This window comes from Coloeus monedula (genome assembly GCF_965178545.1).
Source record: "Coloeus monedula genome assembly, chromosome: 3".
Classification (NCBI taxonomy): domain Eukaryota; kingdom Metazoa; phylum Chordata; class Aves; order Passeriformes; family Corvidae; genus Coloeus; species Coloeus monedula.
Genome location: NC_138783.1, coordinates 108,959,402 through 108,985,953, shown reverse-complemented (window position 1 = coordinate 108,985,953; position 26,552 = coordinate 108,959,402). Strand labels below are relative to the sequence as shown.

The 26,552-nt window shown below is 39.0% G+C and overlaps 1 protein-coding gene across 1 annotated transcript in view; it reads left to right on the top strand.

The window, feature by feature from the left end:
* Window positions 1-25,205, top strand: part of TAB3 (TGF-beta activated kinase 1 (MAP3K7) binding protein 3) — a 44,589-nt gene extending 19,384 nt beyond the window's left edge. The window contains exons 2-7 of the mRNA XM_082279172.1: window positions 6,665-6,853; window positions 9,788-11,240; window positions 14,299-14,459; window positions 16,756-16,849; window positions 18,421-18,504; window positions 20,667-25,205. Of these exons, the coding sequence (XP_082135298.1) occupies window positions 6,752-6,853; window positions 9,788-11,240; window positions 14,299-14,459; window positions 16,756-16,849; window positions 18,421-18,504; window positions 20,667-20,815 (2,043 nt within the window). The 5' untranslated portion in view covers window positions 6,665-6,751 and the 3' untranslated portion in view covers window positions 20,816-25,205. The remainder of the gene's footprint in view (window positions 1-6,664; window positions 6,854-9,787; window positions 11,241-14,298; window positions 14,460-16,755; window positions 16,850-18,420; window positions 18,505-20,666) is intronic.
* Window positions 25,206-26,552: the final 1,347 nt, after the last annotated feature.

Here is a 26,552-nt window from a genome sequence, read left to right as displayed (position 1 = left end):
TTATTTCTAAATTCTTGTAACAGCCTGTGTAATTAACATGCGCACAGGTTACAGATGAAACCTTGTTATGCTTGAGTCATGTTTCTAGGCAGTGTCACTGTTCTACTGAAAATGGGTTTCCCCTGTCCAGGTTTCCATTACCTTGGAGTTATATATTGTTTTTTTTATGGTAAAGACACACCACACTGTATCACTATAGTCCTCATTTATAGAATCTGTGGAAAGAGTTTCAAACATGGATAAAACTGATCACTGCTTAAGTTTAAGCTACTGGGAAAAAAAACCAAACAAGTGAAGGAATGATTTTTGTTGCTCTACACTCCTTTTTCATCCGAGACAATAATATTCTAATCATGCTGACTTTAATGATTTACTTTCCATTTCAGTACTCTGAGCTGTTCTAGGCCATCACATGACACATCTGGGTAACTGTTGTGTGGATAAATGGACAGGGATATGGAATTGTCAGGAGAGCTTGTATAACTTTACCGTAAGAGATCGGTTGGTCAACAGTGATATCTTGTCAGCTTTATTTTTAGTTTCATTCTGCTGTATACCTCTTCACTGTGCTTCACATCACCTTCCTACCATCCAGGGGATTATGAATCTGTTGGTCTTTTACACAAGTGAATGACTCTTCATCAGAAGACAGCTTGCCAAACCATGAAGCTATGGTTTTACTGACATAGCCAGTCATTCAGAGCAGTGGCAGCAGAATGCTGAGCTCAGCTTTAAATGTTGACTGCTTTTATTTTACTTTGTTGAACTTTGTAACTCAGTATGAACTGACAAAATGTCTTTAAGTTTTGGTGTGTCCTTCCTACTATGTGAAGCAATACCGTCCCAAAGCTTTGGGGTGTATCACCCTGTAAATAAAGAAAACTTCTCTAACAAATGGGCATTCTGATTTCTGAGGTGGGAAAGTTGTGCTTAGCTGTATAGAATCCTAAAAATTATTTTAGCTGGACTGTTGCAGGGAAAAATAACTCTTGGTTTTTGTCGTAGATCATGTTTATACAGTGAGTGTGTGACTGAAGATGGTTGTGAAGAAAAATTGCTCTTGGCACTGTGACAACACTTTAGTTTCTCATATTTCTGAGATTTTGAGATCTTCCAGCTAGCAAGTCTTTATGAAGGTGTCACATTACCATAAAATCATTTGCCTGCCTTTGCTGCAAGACCAATCCAAGATTCCAGCTGGATGGACCTGAGTGTTCTGGTATTTGCAGGATGAGTTAATTTTGTTTGAATGGTTAAATAAATGTAAATTTAGTGTACAAATCTGTTCTCTTTCTTTTTAGTATTGGAATTAGTAGATTGTGATGATTTTAAGCAATTACAGCCAGTGTAATTTTCTACTGCAGGCAGGCACCTTTGAATTTAAGGTAACAGTGGTTCTAGAGGCTGCTTAAGGATTAGAGGTGGGATTACATGATTGCATCTGCAGCCAGGTCATATGCTGAGCACGTTTACAAGGCTATAATTGATGCCTATTAAATAATAGGTATGTGTGGGATGGGATGTTAAAAACCATGTTTTTTCATAGTTAATCCTTTGTATGAAGCAACTTGGTTTGAATTTTTATCTTCAAATGTCATGGTTCTATACAAGCTTATTTACAAAAGTGTTGCTCTTCAACAGCTTTTCTTCTGTGTGTTTGCAGTCATTGTAGGAAGTACCACAACAATTACACACCTTAACATCTACTTGAGTGTTGAAATACAGAAGTGGAATTGGGATGTGATGATGCAGTAATGGCTGAAATCATATTTATTTGTTAAAACCACAGTATTAGCTAAAACCCCAAAGATACTAATACTCAGTCTAATAAAGTGCTTTCTAAATGTGTTGGCTGAGCTAATTAGTCTCTTGTCTTCTCGTGTGTTGCTGTTGGCAAGCAGTATATGGACAGTATCCTGGCCTTTGGAAACATTTAACCAATGCGTCAGCAGAGATGTAGGGGGGGTAATCATTCCAGTGATAAAGAGCTGCTGCCTGTAATCAGTTGGTCTGTCATAGTTTTCAGGAAGAGTTTTGATAGAGGATAGCGTTAGTGTTGCATGGACAGTAAGCAAGTGACGTGGAGTTTGAAGTGCAGTTTCAGTTCTGACCTGGTATCTGGTGGTACCTTTGGAGCTCAGCTGACAGGCAGCTTTCTTGCAGTGCTACAGCATGGTCTCTGTCTAACTCTAATATTGACAGGACTTGGTTAAATCCCATCCTGGTTTAGTGCTGTTTGTACAAGAACAGCTTTGGCTTTTGTTCCAAGTCTGCTTCAGGTGAAGGTGTCTTTTTGTTACGGCTTTAATGAATCAGATGACTGACGTTTGCAGAAAAGAGGGGGGTGGTGTTCTTAGTTCTATATCCCTTTCCTCTTTTTATCTTCTCATCTTCCTGTACACAGCGGTGTGATGTTCAGGGGGGTATGCATTGTGCAGGAAAAGCTTGTTAAACTAGTAAGAAGTGTTTGATTTGGTTTTTAAATTGTTTTAACAGGTTGAGCTAGTACGGTTGAGTTGACTGGAGGTGGGAAGAAAGGTGGAGAAAGTTGTTCAGTTGTATGTGTGTTGTAACTACCAAGGAGGCCATGAGAGTGGTGAAGGGTGAGGAGGAGCAGCTGAGGGCACTTGGCTTGCTTAGCCTGGAGGAGACTGAGGGAAGACCACACTGCAGTTACAACTTCCTCATGAAGGGTACGGGAGGGGCAGGCACTGATCTCTGTGGTGACAGTGACAGGCCCCAAGGGAATGGCCTGAAGCTGTGTCAGGGGAGGTTTAGGTTGAGTATTAGAAAAAGGTTCTTCACCCTGAGAGTGGTTGGGCACTGGAACAGGCTCCCCAAGACAGTGGTCATAGCACCAAGCTTGACAGAGTTCAAGAAGTGTTTGGACAATGCTCTCAGGCACATGATGTGATTTTTGGGGCTGTCCTATGCAGGGCAATGAGCTGGACTTTGATATTCCTTGTGGACTCCAGTATATTTAAGATTATGTAAGCTGATTTTTTATTATTGTGTTCTGCCTCTTGATTTTTTCCTCTTACACTTCAATGCCCAATTATTGTTATAAACTCTTAACAATTAACTTCAATTTGTTAAGGCCTAAGAAACTGACTTCCAGGTAGCCTGTTTTCTGGAAATTCACTCAGGAATCACCTAATTGTTCCATACATTGTAATTGTATAAGTGCACATCAGTACATAATTTTTACATTTTCCAATAGTATTTATTGACATAATTTAGTTTTCAGTTGGATCTTATTCCTGATGATTTAGGTGTCTTCATTTTAATTGATTTAGTGCTTCAAAAATGACAGTAGTAGAATAGATTTTGTTCTCTACATATTTGAACAGATCTGTGGGGAGGGTCAAGACTACTGTAGTTCTGCTTTTTTATTTATTTCAGAAAAGAGGCATCAGTTGGTTGATAGAACTGTTGGTTGTTTTCTTAACTTGTAATATACACAAATGGCTTAAGGAAAAGATTAAATGTAAATATACTGTTTTCACGTACATATCATTTGGGCATGTAAAAGGTGTGAAAAAACAGATTATTGTATTTGTTTAGGATTTGAGTCATGGTTTGCATAATCCATGAGATTCTCTGAGTGTCTCCTGAGGTTGGCTCTGTGTGTTAACACAGTGGGACCAATTCTGTGACAATATGCTGTGGTTTTGCCATTAGAACTGCTGTGTATGTAGCACTGTTAATTTATTCCATCTTCATGAGATACTTTTCATCTAGAGTTTGGGTACCCTCAAATCATTTCTGAAAGCTACAGATGAAGCCTCTTGTTTTCATTTTGACTTTGGGTTGGTGTTTGATGCATTGAACTTTCAGAAATTACAAGGCTAGTCATGTAATGCACCTCAGTATGTCCCTTAGCCTGTGAATGCTGTGGAAGAAAGTCTTTGAAGGATTGCTTTCCTAGCCTGTTGTGGCTCAGCAGGAGTTCTTGTCTAAGCATCTTAGCTGTGTAGCCTTTGCTGTAAGCCCTTGGCTCTCTGAATAACTTGCTTCTCTGCCTGCCGTGTGCTGTGGGAGCAACATGGGAAGTGGGTATTGTATTCCAGCCAGTTCATGCCTGCTTAGAGTGGAAAATGTGCGGTCAGTTGTAGACAGGTCAAGCAGAATAAGCTGAACAAAATGCTGGACAATAGGTAGGACAAAAGGCTGGGCTTGTACATAATGACAATAGTGAATTCTGTGGTATTGGCTGAGGGGGGAAAAAACCCAACAAATTTCCACAGTAGCTTAGCCATGTAATCCAAGGATTTCAGAATGATTGTGTGTTAGTTCATGCTTCTCAACAGTTATTTTGTGTTTCTCATAGACTTTTTAAGGCTATCTGTGTAACTGTTAAGGCTGAAAGCTTCAACTCCTCAAAACGAAAACTGAAATTTGTTACCCATTGTGTTTAGAAGTCTGATAAAATTCATAGTTGGCCAGTAACTGCCAGTTACTTTGTGTTATACCTCTACTCACCACACATACTTGGGAAATGTTAGAAAACAAACAAAAAAATTAACTTCTGTTGTTTTAAAACTGTAGTAGAAAAACACTGAATGTACTGATGATGGATCTTCAGTCCACATGTTACGTTTACACAGTCACCTGTGTTACATTTAAATTTTTATTTGAAGAGAGAAGTGGTGCAAAGGCTCCTGTCCGTGTAAATGAAATTCTTATCATTATTAACTTCTGTTTCAGATGCTGTAATTTGTTATTCAACAGAGGTTTTAACTACAATTTATTCTGGTAGGGTACTCTTTCATTACTGCATTTCAGCCTTTGCATCTGGGGATAAGGAGAGTTGTCTAGAAACACATAGAGCTTGATTGCTGTCAGGTTTTCTTTGAGTATTCTTGTGATGCTCTGCCTTTCAGAGCATGATGTTTGTTTGTCATTTACAAAAAAGTAAGTTTTATGAAAGATCCCCTACTGTTAGTGTAGATAGGAATTTTCTGGTAGAAGCTGGTGGAAGCTCCATTTCCTTTTAGAATAAAGCATTACTGCAGTGGACAGAAATGAATTGTGATATACAGTGTAAGTTTATTGCGGTACTTCTTAAGTCACAGCAAGATAATTCACATATTTCGCTGTTCTTTAAACTTGTCTCATTTATCTTGAAAAACTGTGTGATGTGGCAGGTGTCATAGTGGATACTGGAGATGGGACAGAGAGGGACCCTTTCTGTGAGGACACGTGTTCAGTGAATGCTGATGGCAGCTGAGAGCTGTCCACATGCACAGCCAGCAGATCGTGGACTGGACTTGCTTGACTCCTGCTTTTTTTACTCCTAAAACTTTTACCAAGTTGTTTTTTTTTGTTTGGTTGGTTTGGTTTTTTTTTGTTTGTTTGTTTGTTTTTTTGGTTTTTTTTGTTTTTACCCTAAACCTGACACTTTCGTTTCTTTGAAGATATATATTCTGTTTTCTTGCTTATGAAAACAAGGAGACTTTCAGAGGAAAGATATAGGAAACTGTTGGAATAGTGCCTAGAGGTATGTGTGCGTTTGCTGGTCTGTTGTGCTGCTGGAGACTGCTGCTGGAGGTTGAGCTAATAAATGAAAGGCTGACTGGAACACCTGTGCCACGTGCCACCTGCAGATGCACTGAGGTTGAGATAAGCACGATTTAAACTTGGGTCTTTGGGTAGCTAATACATTATTAAACACCAGCTCTGCTGGTATCTGATTTTCGTTTCCTTTTTGAACAAAGCAGTGCATTCTCTGCAGTTAAGAATTCCACTGAGCAGTATTGTTGGAAAGGCTTTTGAAGTTTAGCAGTGATAGATGTGTAACAGGAGCTGTGTCATGCACCACCTCATGCAAAGTTTTTGTGAATCTTTGCCTAGACATCAGCTGCCTTTTGGTTACTGCTGTGATCTTGAGCCACAAGCGAAAAAAGCATTTGTTGACTGAGACTATATTTACCTTCCAGTAGCCCTTGGATACTGAAGTTCAGATAGAATCTTTTTGTTGTTGGATACAAGAATTTTGAAATGGAAAGTGTAGGGGGTTTTGTTTGGTTTTTGTCACTCATCATGTTAGTATGAATGTAATAGTTACTTTACAAAAATTTTACGTAGGTGATTATCTAATCCTGAAAAGGACTCTTTAAATTCTGTTTAATTCTTGTTCAGTTTCACAAAAAATGCTTCAGGCTGCTTGGATTTGTAGTGATGTAAAGACAAAAGAGTTTGAGCTCTATTAATAGATGAGTATTTTTGGATAATTATGCTACTTAGTTTTCCAGACTGTTATTTCTAGTGTGTTGTAAATTAGACATCTATATTTTGTGATAGCTTCAACCTTTTCTGCAAACTGTTCAGAATTTCACTGGGAGTAAATATATAACAGTTCCATTTTACTCAGGTCAGACTAATTAAAGTTATGCCTACATGGTGGCACAGTGGGACTGAGTAAAGACCTGAACTAGCACATTCTAGTGCTATATAGACATACCTGTGATATGTTAAGTGTTTCAATGTCACTATTTGAGACATGATTATTCTCACCCTTGTGTTTAAGCTATTGTCTCTCTTGATAGCTAAAATGCATTAGATCTTGAATGCTAAAATGCATTGTGATAGTTTTTCTACACAAGCAGTTTAGGAAGGATGAAAAGGTGTGATGGCTTAAAAGATTGTGTTTTCTTTCTTACAGAAAATGCCAGAAGCCTCAGAAGACCACAATCATTGGAAGGTCTGTTGACTTCCGTTTTCTGGTAATCTGGAACATCATCCATCTGGCATGGCGCAGGGCAGCCAACAGCTTGACGTGCAGGTACTCCATGATCTCCGGCAGCGTTTCCCTGAGATACCTGAAGGGGTGGTATCTCAGTGCATGCTTCAGGTATGGTAAAGAGTCTGTGTATTTTATTTTGGTGTGAAATACGTGTTTACTGTGAGTATCCTTTTTAGTAGTACACTTGGAGCATATATTTTCTTTCTCCTGGTTATATTTTAAAAGGTTGGAGGACTCCACTACTTGCATTTCTGTCTTGTCTTTTAGGTGTAAAAATTTTGTCATTCTTCACTTAGGTTTGTGGGGTTTTTTTGCATTGATGTTTTTTCGTTGTCTGTGTGACCTGTGACTGTATGCATATGGGGAATAAAGAAAGTGGCTAATGGGATGTTAATTGGTGATGGCCACATAAATAACATACATATACTGGAGGAGGTTTTAATAAACAGTCACTCATCCTTCCAAGATAAGGAGCTGGACTTAGCTAGGAATCTGATAGTTTTCCCTCTTCATGGTGTCTTTTTCCCATGGCTCTCCAGAGGTTTAGTTTCACTTCTCTCTTTTTAGGTCAAGTGGTGGTTCTTCTCCCTGCACTCCTTTTCCTTTCCATTTCATCCTTCCACCTTCATCTAAAATCAGAAATTGGAAGTGATAATAAATTACCACATGTAATAAGTAGTGGTCATCTGGGAATATCTTCAGTGTAATGGGAAGATTCAGGAATGGAATAGAAACGTGCAAGATCTGGTTTGGCTTTGGTGGCCATGGCTGAAGTTGGAAAGCTGTATTTGCATCCTGCCTGTCTCTTGTAGATGAGTAGGTTTACTTAGAACAGGGGTTGTAATTTTTGCATTTTGTCTTCTAAACCATACAAATAAAAATTAATTGCTTCCACAAAATGTAAAGCAGGGGAAGCCCTTCAGTTTAAAGCTTTATTTGTCCTGGCAGTCTCTCTTCTGTACTGTTAAGTACATGATCCTTTTGATGAACTGTGTTTGTCATAGACATTTTTAAACCAATAAAATTAAAGAACCCCTAATGCTGCAGAAGCATATGGTGTTCTGTGTCTATAATACGGCATTCTGGGTAGCTAGTTAACTTTGCACGGCAAATACTTGTTATGTTTTTAAGTATAGATTTTGTTTCCAAACCCACTTTATATTTAAAGATGTGTGAGCTGGTTTCCAATAACCATTTGCAATAAATGCTCTAGATTTAAATTAGTTTTGAGTTTTAGGCCTGTGAAAAATTGCGGGTCCTTTGAAATGACAAATATATTCCATACCCTGATAAAATCAACTCGGAGCCTGTCCTATCTACATTCTCTTTACCTGCACCCTGACCAAGTGACCTAAGGAAGCTGAAGGCTCTGTTCATGAAATTCTGTTTAGATGGCCAGTGGCTGATGGTAGTGGTTCACATTTTTGAGACTGTTGTTTTGGCATTGTGGTGCTGGTTGTTATTACAAGGTCTGGTTTCCACATATCCTAGTCTTAATTTTTTAGTGATATGTCTGGATATTCCCACTGACAATTGAGGTCTAGAAGGAGAGTTCAGCATGAAGGGAGGTTGTCAGGGAGAAGTTATCTGTAGAGTGAGAGCTATTCCTATTTAAGTGCTGGACTCTTCTGTCATGTTCAGTAGTAAGTCTTCAAATAAGATGCTGAATATGTGTGTTCATCTGATAGTGAAATCATATGAAATTTTGGGAAAGTCATCTTCACTCTGGTATTAAGGCTGACTAGGTCCATGAGAAAAGAAACGTAACATGACTGTTCAGCCAGTGGATAAGCTGTTGAAAATTGTATTGCAAGGCAATATGTGTATTAATATGCATACAAGTTTATATATTGATAGTGTTTAAAATAGAAGTGCAGCCATTATTAATGTATATTCCTTAGAACGGCAATTTTAGCACACTGAGGAAGGCAGGGGTGTACGTTTATATATAAATACGTACACACTTGCTGTGGAGGGAGGTGCTCTCTGTCACAGAAGGTACCTTGGGTCATGTGTAACAAAGTTAGGGTGCTAAGAGCCAGATTTAGTTGAACTTAAAGTGAAATTTGTTTTCTTTAGCTACTGTTACAATTAAAATCTGAACCACAGCTGAGGCAGGCTGTTACATGATAAAGTGGGGAGAAAAGAAGTCTACCATCTGGAACGCTTTCTAGTGATTTTACTTGTTTGGAAAAGCTATCATTTGTGTTGTTCTTTTAACAGATTACATTAAGCTAAAATGAGTGGAGAGGGCAAGAAGGGAAAAGGAATTCTCTGTTATATTTCTCATTTGATTAATAATTTATTGTCTGTATAGTTTCAACTGCTAGCACCACAGAACAAATCAAACATTTCAAAGGGTTATTTGATTTCTCACTGATGTACTGAATAAACCTTTTTTTAGCCTTAAGCTTGAAATTCTTAAAGGCAGTTTAAATTTTGTTGGAATTGTAATGTTCTTTGCAGAATCACCAGTACTTCTTCAAGCAGTACTTTGACTTCATTGTTGAGGTATTAAATACTGTTCTACCAATAAAAGCTGGTTTAAAATGTTGAGTTTTTAAACTTCCAGGTGAAAGAAATACTCAGATAAATAGTAAACTGAAAGTGAAAACAGTAGACACTCAGATAAACGTTAAAATAATATCTGCATTTTTATTTTGCTTTTCCAGAGTTTGCATTTTTGATCTAGTTTAATTTGATTTGTATTGTTACTAGAAGTAGTTAATTTTACAGACCTGTTCCTTGAAGAACCTGCAAAGAGTTGTAACTGTTGCTTTCCTAAAACTGGACTTGGTTTTTTTAATATGTCATAGTGTAACTAGTGTTACCAGAGCATTTTTCCAGATGCCATGTGAGCTATGTTTTACTTGCATACCATGTAGCAAATATCATCTTCATTTCACAATACCTGTGTGTGAAACGTTACCCGTAGTTGTGTCCAGGCTGGACCTGGTTGTGGCCTCAGCTGAATGCTGAACATGGAGTGGTGACTCTTTCCTGTGCTCTGTGACAGTAATAGGTGTCTGTTCTTGCTCCTAGAACAACAACAACCTTGATGCCTGTTGTCGAGCCCTTGCGCAGGAGAGCAACAAGTATTTGTATATGGAGTACCACAGCCCTGATGACACCAGAATGAATAGAAATAGCCTTTTGCACATTAATCTGGGTATTCATCCTCATACCAGCTATCAAGCGGGGGATGGAGCTCAACTTAATGGTGGTCGTACACTGGTACACAGCTCAAGCGATGGACACATTGACCCGCAGCGCACGGCAGGTAAACAGCTGATTTGCTTAGTTCAAGAACCACATTCTGCTCCCGCCGTTGTGGCAGCTTCTCCTAGTTACAATCCATTTTTCATGAATGACCAGAATAGAAATGCAGCTACTCCTCCTCCACAGCCACCTCCACAGCCATCTTCCATACAACCAGGAATGAACACGTCTGCTATGCAAGGCCCTCCTCCCACGTATATGCACATACCTCGGTACAGTACAAATCCCATTACTGTTACAGTATCACAAAACCTCCCCTCTGGACAGAGTGTACCCAGAGCTCTACAAATTCTTCCACAGATTCCAAGCAATCTTTATGGGACTCCTGGCTCTATTTATATTAGACAAACATCTCAAAGTTCTTCAGGACGACAGACTCCTCAGAATACGCAGTGGCATTCATCGCCACAGGGCCCAGTTCCACATTATACTCCTCGTCCTCTACCTGTATATCCACATCAACAGAACTACCAACCTTCTCAGTATTCTCCAAAACAACCCCAGATCCCTCAGTCGGCTTTTCGATCACCACCGGCATCCCAGTGTCCCTCTCCCTTTGGCTCTCCTCAACACCAAGTTCAACCTCCTCAGCTGAGTCATCAGAGTTCACATGTTTTCATGCCTCCTAGCCCTTCCACTGTCCCACCCCATCCATATCAGCAAGCATCCCAGACTTTTCAAAAGCAAGGTGGTCACTCTGTATCATACCTTCCTCCTTTTGCTGGACCTAGTTTATCCAAAGGTTCCATGAATAAAATAGAAATTACAGTTGAGCCACCGCAAAGACCTGGGACTGCAATGAACAGAAGCCCTTCACCAATAAGTAATCAACCATCTCAACGAAACCAGCACCCGCTGTATGCGCCCACTACTCCTCCTTCAAGCTCTCCATCCAGAGGTATGTCAGGACAACCCAAACCTCCATTTAGTGTTAATCCAGTATATATTACCTACACTCAACCAACTGGACCTGCAGGTGCACCAACACAGTCTCCTCGGGTAATGGTATCTCAGCCAAACCCAACCATTTTTAAAATCACAGTAGGTCGAGCACCGACTGAGAATCTTTTAAATTTAGTGGACCAAGAAGAGCGTTCTGCAGCACCAGAACCTATTCAGCCTATTTCTGTAATCCCAGGATCTGGAGGAGAAAAAGGAAGCCATAAGTATCAGAGAAGTTCTAGTTCTGGATCAGACGACTATGCTTACACTCAAGGTAAATGTTTCACCCTGCAAATTGTGGCATTGTAAAATGCATTTTCAGCTTGATTTTGCTACTTAGTGAGAATTTTTGAACCTGTACAGAGAAAAATCGAAACTATGTCAAAAATCAGAGTTTTTTCTGATTTTTTTTAAATACTGCCAAGTTTCAGTCTAATACATAAAGAATTTCTAAGGGTCTTAACGTTGCTGTGGTTTTGATGCTAGGGGACTTTCTTAAAACACTGCAGTTAACAATGATAACTAGTTTATTCATATACTGTGTGTCAGTTTTGTGAATTCTGCATTGAAGAACCGCGTCATAAATTTACATGTGGATTTTTATGATTTTTTGTATTTGTTCCATATTCAAGTGTTCTAGAACACCTGAAGTACTGGCTTCTGTATTTGGTTTAGATTGAAGAATATTAAATGAAATAGGAGAGAGAGATAAGAATGCAGCTAAAAAAACTTTGTCAATACAAATATTTTTTTGAAAGGTAATAAAATAATACTTTGAAGAACTTAAAAGTTCACTACTTCTACTTGAAATTTTCAGAGAGGAAGAAGAGATTGGCAGACAAATTTTAGGATATGTGTTCTGCTGCACAGGGATAAAACATAGTTTTAATGCCATATATAACTGAAGAATTCAGTAATTCAGTAAAGAAAAAAAGGGGAATTAAACCTTAAGCTGAAAACTACTTTTCTTGGAGTCGTCTGCTTGTATAGATTTGTAATATTTAAAATTGAGCAAGTGAATCAATCTGCAAGCATTCAAACCAGTCATTTGGGTAATGACAGAATAATAACCTGCATCAGGTATTTTCTGGATTTGTGCTTGGAAAAAAGTCTATCCCTCTGTTGTTCCTTCTAGCCTTTTTTTTACTTCAGAGAGCTGAAGTGAGACCTTATAGTGCTGCCCTGTAGTTATGCCTTTTGAGCTTTTCTAACTCATCAACAAAGCTGTTTTGTACCTGGTAGACCCAATTAGAAAGTCTCTAGACCCAGTTCTTCAGTAAGAATGAGTGCCAGTAGGTCTGTGACTCTGAGGCCTTGTGCTTCATTTGGTAGTGTTACTATTACAGCTTCAGTGAAGGTTGTCATTTATGTGAGAAAAATACAAGTAGCTTCGCATAGCTGTGAAAAACATGTTCTGAAATGTAAAACCTGGTTTTGCCTTTGTGTCTTCCACCAGATTTGTGTATCTGAAAAGCAAACCAAGTAAAATAATGAGTATATGCTTTTTGGGGTGTTTGCATTGGTGGCAATACCTACCTACCAGAGCTTTTTTTTATTGCTGCACTCTGAACTCTTGATAGAAATAAATTATAGAAGAAAAAACAACTTTACTACCGCAAAGGAGTCCTAGAAAAGAGTATATTTAACAGCTTAACAGGGAACAAGTTTATTTAATTTTCTCTTGAATGTGAACCATTGTAAAAAGCGTTACCAGAAATTCATCCTGGTGTCTGTACTTTGACTGCTTCTTTGTAATATGAGTCATGTTTGATGAGTTGTACTAGAGTATAATGTGAAGCTATGAAATGTAGTCACACCGTGTTAAGTTGGAGGAATCACACAAAGACAAGGTTTGGTAACAGTAGTGGAAAATCATTCAGTCTGGTATTGTACATTTTTTCTTAATTCTGCTTGCATGACTTACGCTACTTGAAAAAGTAGAGAACAGTTCTGTTAAATAATTCTGGTGCCTGAAGTATAAAAACACCTGGTGTTACTCTTTGCTAGGTTTTTGGGTGTTTGTTCTTTGGTTGTGAATTGGTGAATCCATACAAAATCCAAATTACAGTGCTACATTTTTGTGTGGAATGCTGATACCTGCTTCTAACAGGTTGGGTTGTTCTTAGGCTTTTGCAGTAAGTTGTCATGTTGCTGCTTATTTTTCTAACTCCTTTTAGCTCATATGTGAATATTCTTGTGTATTACGTGCTTTTCCTTTGCCTTTGTTGGATGGGCTGAAGAAAAGGGCAAGTGCTGGCTGGGGCTTTTCATGAAGTAGCTTTTGGCAGGTTCTGCAGCGTCCTTATTTTAAACAGTTTGCTGGAACATTGTTATATGAGCAGCATGTTTGTCTGAATACCCACATCAAATGTCTTATTTTTCTCTGTCCTAGCAGACTTCAATCACGTAAAACCAGCCTCATCAGAAAGGATTAAGCATCGCATTAACTTGGCCAGCTTTGCATCATGATGAAATACTGAGAAATGCTCTTCTTTAGGAAACTGAATATTATCTTCTAGCTAGTCAAAATTCTTTTCTTTGGTTCTCTGGGAGCCCAACATCAGCTTGTGACTGAGAGTCATAAATTTCAGTACCATGATGAAACTGAGGGAATGGCAAGCAGCAGAGAGAGGTTGGAGAAATCAATCTGTCGTAGAATTAAGTGTCTGAAGGACCTGAGCTGGCTCAACTTCTTATTTTCTGGGTTCTCTAGTAATTTTGTTAAAGCTCTATAGTTTTTCCTTTGAACCCTGGGGAACTTACAGTATTGAGGATTACAGTATTCCCTAAAAAGCCAAGACTACTTAAGAGTTATACCACAGTTTGTAATAGCAGTGAAAAAAAGCCAATTCAGGACTGACATTTGGCTAATGTCTCAAGGCTGGTGTGTCAGCTGCTGTTGAGCAGCAGGTATGAAGTGTGTGTTACCATCTGATCTTACCTCTGGTTTTTGTGTTGTTTTTTTTTTTTTTTTTGTCAGTAGAGTATTAGTATAACTAGGTTGCTGTTTCATCCTGAGAAGCTGTCTCCTTGTACAGGTGCCTTTGTATTTTTGAGACGAGAAAGACCAAATGCAAAAAAAGAAGCTTTGACCAAAATGGTAATAACAACTTCAAGTTACTGTCTAAAATGTGTTTTTATTCTGGAAGAACTTTTTTCTAAATGGTAGTTCATTTGGCATGAAAGCATCTTCCCACTGATACTTGGCTGCATGTCTACAATCACTTTTTTTTTTTCCAGAAAGGTCACTCGTGAATCTTAAGCATAACTTAAGAATTCAGTGTTCCAGGTTTTTATGTGCTAGTAACTATTTCTTCTGTGTAAAACATTAGCCTTGCTGTTACATCAGCGAGCAAGGATGGAGAGATTAGCAAAGGAACTGAAGCTTGAGAAAGAAGAGCTCGAACGCCTGAAAACCGAAGTCAATGGTATGGAGCATGATCTGATGCAGAGGCGGCTTCGAAGAGTCAGCTGTACAACTGCAATTCCAACAGTAAGCAATTTGTTAGTATTTTAATTCAACATACACATTTATTTTTTGTGTTTTAATGAAACTAAAGTACTGTTCAAAAAATACTTTTGAGTATAAAATCTTCAGTCTTTGGAGACGATTTAAGTACTTGATTTGCCATAAGGTAGTTGAACCAGATGTGTCCGGTTTTCTTAAGTGTTCCCAACAAAACTTCAGAAAGTTGTATGCATGTGCTCTTGTGGACCACAGAACTGAATATAGTTGCTTTCATAACAACCAATAAAAGTATGCCCAAGTCTATTCAATAAGCCTAAGCCATATAGAGCTTGGTGGTCATGCAGGAAGGTTTAACTTTTGTTTTTAAAACAGTATTTTGTTGTTTGAGTAGTTGCTTCTCATAGACAGTATTTTCTCGTTTGGTATGTGCAGGATGTGCCAAATAACTTTTCACTGGCAGTGTTGCCTGAAAAAGTTGGAACTCTCCTATTTTCCTTGTTGATTCTTCTTATCTTTGTGACTTCCACCTGCAAGTGACTCTAGCTCAAATGTGTGTGGATCTGATAAGGGAATGCATCTGGCTGAGAAACAGCTTCCACTGTGTGCAGTTGTTAAGCGAATCAGCTCAGACTTACTGGTTGTGTTGACACAAACAGTGCGCACTGGTGTAGGCTGGAAGGCACAGAAGGGCTGTTGGCTGCTTAACTACAGGGCAGCATTTGGCAGGGATGTACCTGGGAGAAGTGCAGAGGCACTGAGTGTGCCAGGATGAGGTTAGGAAAGCCAGAGACCAACTGGAGTTGAATCTGGCACAGGATTTCAAAGACCAAAAGAAAGGCTTCTGTAGCTACCTAGGTGACAGCAGGAAGACCAGTGAAAACGTGGGCTCATGGATGAGCAAGATGGGAGAACTGGTTATGTAGGACATGGAAAAGGCTTCAGATACTGAATAAACTTGGCACAGTCTTTAAGGAATCCCAGGTCTCAGAGACCCTGGGAAAAGTGTGAAGCAAGGAAGATATTCTCTTCCCTTAGTGGAAGAGAATCAGGTCAAGGAATGCTTAAGCAAAGCAGTCGTACACGAGGTCATAATCCTGGATGAGATGCACCTATGACTGCTAAGGGAGCTGGCAGGTGTCATTGCAAGGCCACTCCAGATAATCTTGAGTTGATTAATGGTGTTTGGGAAAGTGCCCAAAGACTAGAGGAGAGCAAATGTAACTGCTGTCTTCAAGAAGGGGAGGACCCAGGGAGCTACAGGCTGGTCAGCCTCACCTTGATCCTTGGGAAAGTGATTTGAGCAGCTAATGCTGGTGCCCATTTCCAGGCACATGAAGGACAAGAAAGTGATCCATAGTAGTCACATAGAATCACCAAGGGGAAGCCAAGCTTGACTGATTTGGTAAACTTCTAGGATGCAAAGTCTGTCCTGGTAACCTAGATAGACAGTGGTTATTGTCTGTCTAGACTTTGGCAAGGCTTTCAACATTGTCTCCTGTAAGATCTTTATAGAGAAGCTGATGAAGTATGGGCTGGATTAGCACTTAGGTTCATTGGAAACTGGATGAACAGCCAGGTCAAAAGTGTGGCAATCAGTGGCACAAAGTCTGGTTGGAGGCTTGGCAGAGCAGTTGGACCAGATGACCTCCAGAGGTATCTTGCGACCTCAAATGTTCTGTAATTTTGTGACTGTGATGCTGCAATGTATCCTGGAATAAAATGTTAGTGATTGATGCTGCTAGCATTAAGAAAGCTTTGCATTCCAGTAACTTAGGGTTTCTTAATGATATGCAAATATATGCACTTAAATAACTGATTAGTCTGTTAAGAATAATTACAATCTTTCATCATTGAATGATTTAAATATACTGGGCTAGAAGGTTTGGCTTCTTGGAGCTTCTTGGGTTGATGCAAATGAATAAAACTTTTGACCTCATTCAGTTATAATTGAGTAATAGTTAATGTGGGCTACAGCTTGTATTCTATTTTCTGATCATCTTGATGCAAGGTAGCATCAGCAAGTCATCCATTTATACAGAATTTAGTGATGTGTGTGGCTTTATAAACTTGAGCTCAGCAATGTCATACTAACGAATTCTAGTATTAAGTAATTTGTCTGTTTTACTCATTACATGCCAATAGAAGAATGGTTTTTTGAGGGCAAATGAGTTAGGGGTAATGGGCCAGTTTGGCTTCTTTCAGTGCCCTGTCTTTATTCAGGTTTTAATAAAGCTGTTAACAAAGATATAGCAATGTTATTTCTATTTGAAATAAGATGCTGACTTTCCCACAATTACTATTTTGGGATGTTTCTTTCTAGCCTGAGGAAATGACCAGATTGAGAAGCCTCAACAGACAACTCCAGATAAATGTTGACTGTACACTGAAAGAAGTTGATCTCCTTCAATCTAGAGGTATTGAACTGATACTTTTTACAAAACATCATTTGAATATGGACACAAATGTTAATCTGCTGGAGGGTAGGAAAGCTCTGCAGAGGGGTCTGGACAGATTGGATCCATGGGATGAGGTCAACTGTATGAGGTTCAACAAGGCCAAGTGCTGGGTCCTGCACTTGGGTCACAACAACCCCAGGCAGAGCTGCAGGCTGGAGAAGAGTGGCTGGAAAGGTGCCTGGAGGAAAAGGGCCTGTGGGTGCTGGTCAACAGCAGCTGAACATGAGCCAGCTGTGCCCAGAGGGCCAGGAAGGCCAAAGGCACCTGGCCTGGATCAGCAGTAGTGTGGCAGCAGGACCAGGGCAGTGATTGCCACCCTGTGCTCGGCACTGGTGAGGCCACACCTCAAATCCTGTGTTCAGTTTTGGGCCTCTCACTACAAGAAAGGCATTGAGGGGATGGAGTGAGTCCAGAGAAGGGGCAGAGCTGGGGAAGGGTGTGGAGCACAAGTGTGATGAGGAGCAGCTGAGGGGGCTGGGGATGTTCAGCCTGAAGAAAAGGAGGCTCAGGGGGACCTTATTGCTCTTTACAATAATGTGAAAGGAGGCTGTGGCAAGGTGGAGTCTCTTCTCCCAGGTAACAAGTGACAGATGAGAGAAAACAGCCTCAAGTTGCACCAGGGCAGGTTTAGATTGGATATTAGGGAAAATGTCTTCAGGGCAAGAGTTGTCAAGCATTCGAACAGGCTACCTAGGGAAGTGGTGGAGTTGCCATCCCTGGAGGTATTTAAAAAACCTGCAGATGTGGCAGCTGGGGACATGGGTTAGTGATTGACTTGGCAGTGCTGGGATGGTGGTTGGACTCAATGATTTTGGAAGTCTTTTCTAACCTAAATGATGCTATGATTCTAATATGGCATGTGCTTAAATGTGAATATTTGGAGTTTTTAGAGTTTAGTTTATATTAGCAATGACAACTTACCTTTAAAAGGTGAGGTTTTTTAGTTGCAACCTAATAAGCTTGACTTGCTAATACTTTTGTTGGCCAAGTTAAATTCCAGTAGCAAGAAAGTGGTGACATAAAATGACTTTATCAAGAGCATATTAAAAAAAACCTATGCCTTTATAAAGATCCTTTACTTAAAATTTTAATTTTTTGCTAGCAAAGGCTGTGGCCAAGTAATACAGAACTGAAGTATGAGTTGCAACCAGGAGGCTGGCAAACAAAAATCTACTAGGGTCTTTAAAAATCCTTTTTGCAACAGAAACTTGTCTTAAATGGAAACAAACAAATTAGGATATCCACAGTCCTTTTTTATCAATGAAGTATCCTGTAGGAAGACATATGTTTCACATGTTTTCAAAGCAATACAAAATGTTCACTGGAGTTGATTTTTCAATATGGGGTTGTCTGGCTGAAAATTACTGTGATTGACAGGAAACTAAAAATATGTGACAAAACTTGTGAAAAAGCTAAGATACAGTGTCATAATAAAAATATGTATAAAATAAGAAGCTTCTTTGATGTTCATATCACTGGCATAGGCATTTAAATAACCTTCAAGTTACACTTTCTTTCTTTTCGGACAGGAAACTTTGATCCGAAAGCCGCATGTAACTTCTATGATAACATAGAGCCTGGTCCTGTTGTGCCACCAAAGCCATATAAAAAAGGTAGGTCAACAAACAGGTATCATCACCTAATCTGCATTGAGTGAGTTTTTTTTCTTTTTTAAAAAATCCCTGTGGTGACAGGAAGCAACTCTACTTATTTAACTTTTCTCTCCATATAATTCAAACCAGAACACTTTTATCTAAGTGCAGTAATCCTAGCTACAGCTTGTTTTCCTCAGGCAGATTGTTGCAGATGAATATTCTGTTAATACCACCTTGACTATAAGTAGTTATTCCCTATTAGAAAAAGAGCTGAAATAGCCAATGTGGAATGCTATGCTCTGATACAGAAAAACCAGCGGTCTTTTCCTGAAAATGGTATGTGTGATAAGATTTATAATATTGTGTCTCCTCTTGCTGTAACTAGCATGTACTGCACTTGTTAGTAAAAAAGAAGTAGCTCTTCTGAATCAGTAATCATACAGTCTCCCTGACACTCCATTTGTAAATAAATTCTGGTTGCTGATAAGCACTCCACAAAGGTTTCTGTAGGTGAATTTTGAATTCATATCAGGAAATTTTTCCCCTCTTTTGAAGCAAGTATCTTACTCCTCAATGTAATAAAAGTATTACTGTGTGGAAGTTTAAAAGAAAGGGAGAGCCCTGCTGCTTGTGGCTCAAAGAAAAGGTAGTACTGGGAGGAGTTGCCTGCATTAGGTAGCAGGGAGCATCAAGTGAGCTGTGGTGTGAAGGCAGCTGCCTGGGGTCACATTAAATGGCAGTGATCATCTGGTTGATTTAAGGAACTGTTGCTTTGTGATGCTTGAAGACATTCTCTTAATTACACTACCATATTTGATTTATTATTTCAAAGCAAAATAATGTGCAAAACTGGCATGAAATAAGTTATTTTATTTAGTGGTTAGGAAGATAGTGCCTTGTACAACCAGCTTCCAGGTTTTGTCTGGCAGCTTATTAGAGATCAGTTCTAGGGCCGCTGTACTGTATTCAGAGAGATCATTGAGACATCGGGTTTTGTTTTTTTCTTAAATAATAAATACTGTTTAATATTCAGCTGTTGAAAGTGTGGGCAGACAGACGGGGTGGGCTGACAAGGGTGTGCTCTATGCTGCCATCTGGCCAGTCAATGGAACGCAGTCAAGTGCCCACACTGCCCGGCTTACGAGGAATTTGTTGAGGTCAAGCACTGCTAATGTGACTGTGCAGCTTCCGGGCTGTTTTGTGCTTGCATCTAAGTGTTTGCATCTAAGCAAAGAGGTTACTTTTATTTCCTTTGTTTGTCTCTGAAGATTTAAGTACTGTTTGCACTAAGGTTGTCATCAGCAGTCTGCTGCATTTCTTAGCAGGTGGGGCAGCAACTGCAAATTACTTTGTGTGCAGTTACAAATTGCAGGCCTTTGTTAGACATAAGTTCACAGATGTTTAGCAGCTGGGTATCTTAGCCATGCCTTCTAGGTATGCGTTAATGTTAATAAATATTAACATTTTGTAACATGCTGTGTTCCCACATCCTGGGAGTATTCCTTACTTATAGTAGATAACCTGAGGTCTTGAGGTGGTGTCAGGAGACATGGAAAACTAAGTGTTTCTGTGGGTTAAGACCTAATATGTGATTTGCATACATACTGATTTTATGAATGAAAACAGACTTAAATGCTGCTTCATATACATACATCCCTGCTTCAAAGGCATGAGGAAGAATTGTCTTGTTTTGAAATAGGCCTGTCATTTTATTTTTAGATTGTATTCTTTTTCAGCCTGAATAAATGCTAGAAAAATGTCTTCTGTCAGACTGTTTGAAGGAACTAAGTTAGAAGTAGTTTTCCCCTTCAGGCAAAGCAAGGTTATTGTAGTTTAAAATTTGGAAATAGACTACTGTGTGTAAACCAGTGAAGTCTTTCCTTAACAGGATGGTGCTGCAATGCCAATAACAAACTTGTATGTTTTAAGCTGTTAAACCTTTAGCAGGATCAGTGACCTAACAGTGGTGAGTGCTCTTCTTGGTTTTAAGGTGTTATGGTTAAGTGACTCTTCACAGAAATGAAATACTTTAAATATTCAGATTTCACAAACTGAATTAGAAGTGCCTTAGTAAAAGATTTCCATGTTAATTTTAAGACAGACTGTTTAATTAGATGACCTTCCAGTAGTGTGGTTTTGACTATTAACCCTTCTCTTCTGAAATAAAATGTTTTCTTTAGAGCATCAGAACAGCTCCAAACAGACTCCACGGACTCAGCCAAGAGACGAAGACTTTGAAGGGGCCCCATGGAATTGTGGTAGCTGCACCTTCCTAAATCACCCAGCACTAAATCGCTGTGAACAGTGTGAAATGCCACGATACACCTGAAATTCAGGAAGGGGCTGCATTGGGTTGAACACAGGCTCTCAAGCCAACAGCTGTAAGAGAAGGAAACATGGGGAACCTTTCAGTCCATCTGCCCGGCCTTTGCCAGTCAACAATCTTCATATTGCAAGGGGTGGGAGTAATGTGTTAGGATGTTTCTGCTTCTGCTGCACTAGAAAATAAATAAATTAAGGGTTAAATTCCTTCCCATTGCAGTGAGCAAAGCAGAAAACAAAACCTGAAAATGGGAAAGGATTAATTTTGAGAAGAATGTATGCAGGAAAGCAAATAACTACTGGTGTTTATTCCTGTGGTTATAGTTACTGCTTAGTGGCTCTAAAAAAAAACCAACCCACAACTACTGTTTTTTAAAAGAAAATTATAGGACTCTTAGTAATGGTGTGAAGTGTTACACTTAACCAGAAAAACTGAAGAGCCAGAGCTGACTTAACCTGGCCACAGCTAGCTGGAAAACAAAGGCTCCCTGTGCTTCTAGATTGTAAGCTACTGAAAAAGAAGACAGGTAAATGCAATGGTAAATTTTGCAATGTATAAAAAAACAAGGAGAAGGGTATTTGTAATTGCTGCTTTTTTTCAGGGTAATTTATGTCTACAAAAAATTGCTGATTGAAATAGTGACCTGAGGTGACTAAATGAGGAACTGTATGAGTGTTACAGAGAGTGTAATCAGAGGTAATTTTTTACAATCCCGTTTGCCTGTACAGTGCTCACCTGGCTATGTCAACACTGGTAATAAACCGAGAATGAATTCTACCACGTTGCAGATGAAAATCCTGCTGCATGCTTTCATTGGGCCGTCGTGTTTCCAAGCTCAAAGGATGCTTTTCTACACAACCTTCTGAGCCTGTGCTGTGCAGCAGCATAGTGACATATGCCAAACACAGGCTACTCCAATTCTGCTTGGAAGACTTGGGCTCAGCCATGGTTGTGTTTGAGAAGAGTTTGTTCCCAGTTCCTTAGGCCTTTTCAGCTTCCAATTTGTGAAGAATTCATGATGTTTACAGCACAGAAGGTACTTTGTGCCCCAGATCAAAGTTAGCTGAAAAATAATTACTCAGCTCTTCAGTAAAGGTTTATTTGCACATTATTAATAAACCAGCCTGTACAAAATAGCAGATGCCAGATCCTGAAAAATTACACACTGCATTCTTTCTATTTTGGTCAGGAAATATTTGTCATAGGTTAAAGAACATGAGACGAGTTGAAAAATCCTACTGGTACTTTTCTGCCTATGATACACTGTATTCTAAAGGTGATGTTCAATCTGTCTGAATGCTTCAGGCTGCTGGAATAAAGCACTTGATACTTACGAGATCAAACATGGGTTTGGGCAGCTGAATGATTCTGTGACACAACCGTGTGATTGAGTAGGGTGTTCTGTGTGCTGGTCAGAGGCTGGTACAGTGCATTTGAGTTTTTATGGTATAACTTCATCACAATTCAGAGATGAAACCAAGCACTTCAGCTGAGTTATGGTAATTGACTTTGTAAAGCAAAATTTGCTGTTAACTTTACCATGAGAGTTTTAAACTACTTCATTTTAAGCTGTTCTTAGCTCATGGCAGCCACATCCATATTGTCAATTACCACAGTTCACTTGATGTGTGACAACATGCTAAGCTGTGGTAGAACAATCGTATGTCTGAATCCTTATTTAAAATGAAGCAGCATTTGCAAGGGGTGGGTGGAGAAAAGCTCATCTTGACTGTATCGCTCAGTGTGGTGTTTCTCTCCCCACAGTTTATAAAGACAACAGTAAGAACTGAACTGTTGATCTTAGATGAGGAACCAATATTTTATCTGGCATTTTTCAATATGTTCTTGCACTAACTAAATCTTCAGGATCATTTTAAATAAGCTAAGAGATCTCCAGCAATCACTGTGCACCACTGATGAGCAAAACAAAGTCAAAGGCATCAGAGATAGTTTTCCTTCCTTCCTAATGATTTACACTGCTGTGGGGGGAGCTCATCACATGTGGAAAGGGGTAAAAATGTTACTGTCAATTACTGTCAGCTGAAATTAAAAGGAAGATATTAATTTTGTGCATGTCAGTGGACAGTTTGACAGAACTGAGAACTAGAAAACAGATGAGCAGAAGCATTGCTGTTATCAGCTGTATCATGAATGCCTCCAAACAATACCAGTAACTTCATGACTTTTCTATCCTAATGCCTTTGCCATTGTATTATTTCAATTTTCTGTTCATGTGTACTTCTGGTGAAGTTCTAGAAGCGTTTGTTTTTGCTGGAATTACAAAAAGATAGCAACTGAAGTGACAGTCAGCAAATGAGAGTAGGGGTGTCATGCAAAAATACAGTTGTGCCATTTTCAGATAGAATAGATGCTACTTTTGAAGGAGGAGGTGCAAATATGCATTCAGTCCAAAAATGCCCTGAACTGCAATAACTATACATGGAGACTTGCAAATCTTAGTCCCAGCTTCACCAGAGGAAGAGAAGGAAGGCTGCCACCACAGCAAGATACTTTTTGAAAGAATGAGTGAGCGCCGTTAAATTGAAAAATAAGTCCTTTGTACCAATGATTTTCCTCGTTTTTTTCAATTACTCTCATTTGTTGCTTGTACAAACAAACAGAGAAAACCACCACACCCTTCTGTTGTATTCTTTTACATGTAAATGCCCATACTCAAACGTTAACAGTAAAGACTTGACATGGTGCTTGAATATTTCTAGTTTGTTAGAATGTAATTGTATTTTGAATATTGGAAGATCCATTTTCCTTCTGAAAGCAGGTGATGCCATTCAAACCCCAACTGAATTGTAGATTATACCAAAAAGATTGGTTTATGGAATATTTATTGAATGCACATAAAACCCTAATGTCAGCTGGCATACAAAATGCACTGTATTGTATAAAACGTGTGTGTGTGTGTGTGTGTGTGAGAGAATGGTGGGATGCTGATGCTGTTGTGTTAATGCACTACTTGTGTTTTCTTTTTTCCTTAATGACTGAGCTTTTCCTCAACCATGCTACTAGATTGGTAGTTTGTAACTGACTTGGACATTCAGTTATTCAAAATGATCTCACTGTTCATTGAAATTTTATAAAGCTTATTTTATATTTACTGTGCTATTAAGATGAATTCCCTTTAATTATAGGATACTACTGTAGTTCTTTAAAAGTTTATTTAGAGTGGAGCTTGTGGAAAATTATTCAGAACATAGTAAACCAAAAGAAAGCCTGAACTTTGGATCTACTTTTAATTTGATGTAATTATTAGTCTTGTTTGGGTGAAGAGGAAAGGGGTGGGAAGTCAAGCAAAAGGAAGTACTTTGTAAAATGTAGTCTTAGATCAGATTGAATTGTGTATCTGTGTGTCTGTGGTATGTGTGTGTTTCCCTTGAAAAATGGGAGGTGTGGTGAAAAGGTGTAATAATTCTTAAAAGAGCTGGTCTCAGTACTTTCTGATTATGATATGCTACTGAATCACTTTTTTTTTTTTTTTTTAAACCCAACTTTTCTCTCAGTTACTTTATCTCTCCCAGCTATACATCTCTCCCTTCAATTTCTAAATACTTTTTCAATTTCTGAATACTTCTACATTTAATATTGATTGTAAAATCCATTGAAACGGAAACAGAAATACTTGAGTTGAAATGGGGACAAGATAAAACCAATAAAGAATGTTTTAAAAAAGAATGTGAGAATATTAAATATGTTAAAAACAAGCTTGTCATCAGGATGATAGTTCTTTTTTTAAAATCCAGTGGTGTACCCTAGACTGTGAACATGACTATCCTGATGAGAAGTGGATGGTTGGACATAATTTAACAGCCAATTTGGTACCACAGAATTGATGTGCTCTGTACTTCAGTGACTCCAAATCCCACAAGGAAGGAAGACATGCACAGATATCACATCTCACAGTCAGTACTGTCTCTATGTGCAGCTGCATTTGTTTTCGTTTCAAATTGTCAATCTTACATGAACCCAGACATGGCTGAGTTTTGCCACAATTGCTTCAGTTGGGGGTTTCATTGCTGTTTATGTCCATAAATGCAAATATTTTTCTTGGAATAATCAGAAATCAATGGAGTTAATGCAATATTATAATCCTGGATTTCCAGTACCTTTGAAACCAATTTTAAAAAACTGTGTTCATGAAACTTACTTATTTATGGTGGCACCAGTGTATCTAATCCATACTTCCTGCTGTGTGAAACCCTGTTAAATTTTTTCATTAAAAAAAGAAGACACGATCTTGTTTAATCCTGTATATATGGTGTCTACATTCTAGATTTGTGTATGCTGTGAATGAACTTATTACTAAGAGATGAAATTGTATAAAAGCATTCAGAGGCTATGCATGCATGGTACCTCCAGAAAGTGCATACTCCAAGTTGCAGATTCCTGCAGAAATAAATTAATAAAACTAAGCAAACATCACATCCTGCATTTGTTTTTGTATGTAGTAGGAAACATTTTTAAAAGTACAGACTTTTTTGGCCTTCATAGCCTGATTGTTTCTGGTCTCCCACTTGAACCTGTAGCTATAGCAAGTTTGTTTCAGGGCTTTTGGAGTTTTTGTTTTTGCTGAATATTGAACTGGGGTCCAAATCCTGTTCCCATGGATGTGAATGAGCAGGAATCCCATTTAGACGATGGATATTCAGTGCAGCTTCTGGTGTGGAAACAGGACATAGCATGTTCAGAGTGTGAGGCTGACCTTAGCACTTCTCCCTTACTTTTGAGTGGAAGGTTGGTACTGAAGGAGTTGCTCTATCTTCTGTAGCACCTCTGGGCTGTAGCCTGGATGATGAGCTGGATTCCTGCTCATCAGCAGTGCTGAGTGTCTGCATCACAGAAGTCCCTCTCCTGCTTTAGCCTCTTGGAAAGGCACTGCTCTGGGAGAGGGTGGAGAGTTGGAAGATCACAAATCCGAGTGCAGACATTTTCTAGAGCTGTGTTCTCCATCGCCTCAATGGCATCAGCTCCCCACAATTCGAACCTCAGGATCTCCAGAGCTGTTCCCCTGCTGGGCTGTGTTCACACACACTGGAGGTTCTTCAGTGCCTTCCTGCTGACAAACCTGCTGCCCTTCAGTCAATACACATAGGTAAGAATTTCATTTTGCATTCCTTTTGCTAAGTTGAGTTTATCACAATTTCAGGAGAGGTTTGTATTTTAATTTTTTTTTTCACTTTAGAAATCATTGCATTTGAAACTGATTAAAAAAAAAAAACAACCCAAACATAGAAAAGTTAAGGTACCTGTAAAGTATATTGTGCTAATGGAAACAATACAGAGCCAAAAGACACCAGTCTAACAACGGGTGGTCACCATTTTTTGTTGTTTCCTTGAAGTCATGAGGAGGTGGATCTGCCTGAATTGCATAAAACTGGTTGATTTATTCCTCAGGATTACTTGGTTTTGGCAGCAGTGAACTATGTCTTAAACCTGTGGCTCTTGGAGAGATGGTTTGTCCTGTGGTCTGGTAAGTATTCCTGGAATTTAGTGCTGCTGCTTCTAGTCAGTTTAGTCCATGCTGTGATAGGTAAATGCTGTGTATTCCTTACTGCACCATCTCTGGTTGTAAATGCACTTTTTGGAAGGAGGCGGTTGATACCTGATTTTGTCTGAACAGGTGCACTCAAAGTGGTGTGTACTCAATGGGTCACCTGACTTTTTGTGGAAGCCTTGTGAAGTTGTTAAAGAAGGGGCTTTGTTAATTTTTAGCTGGAGGGTCTGTGACTGT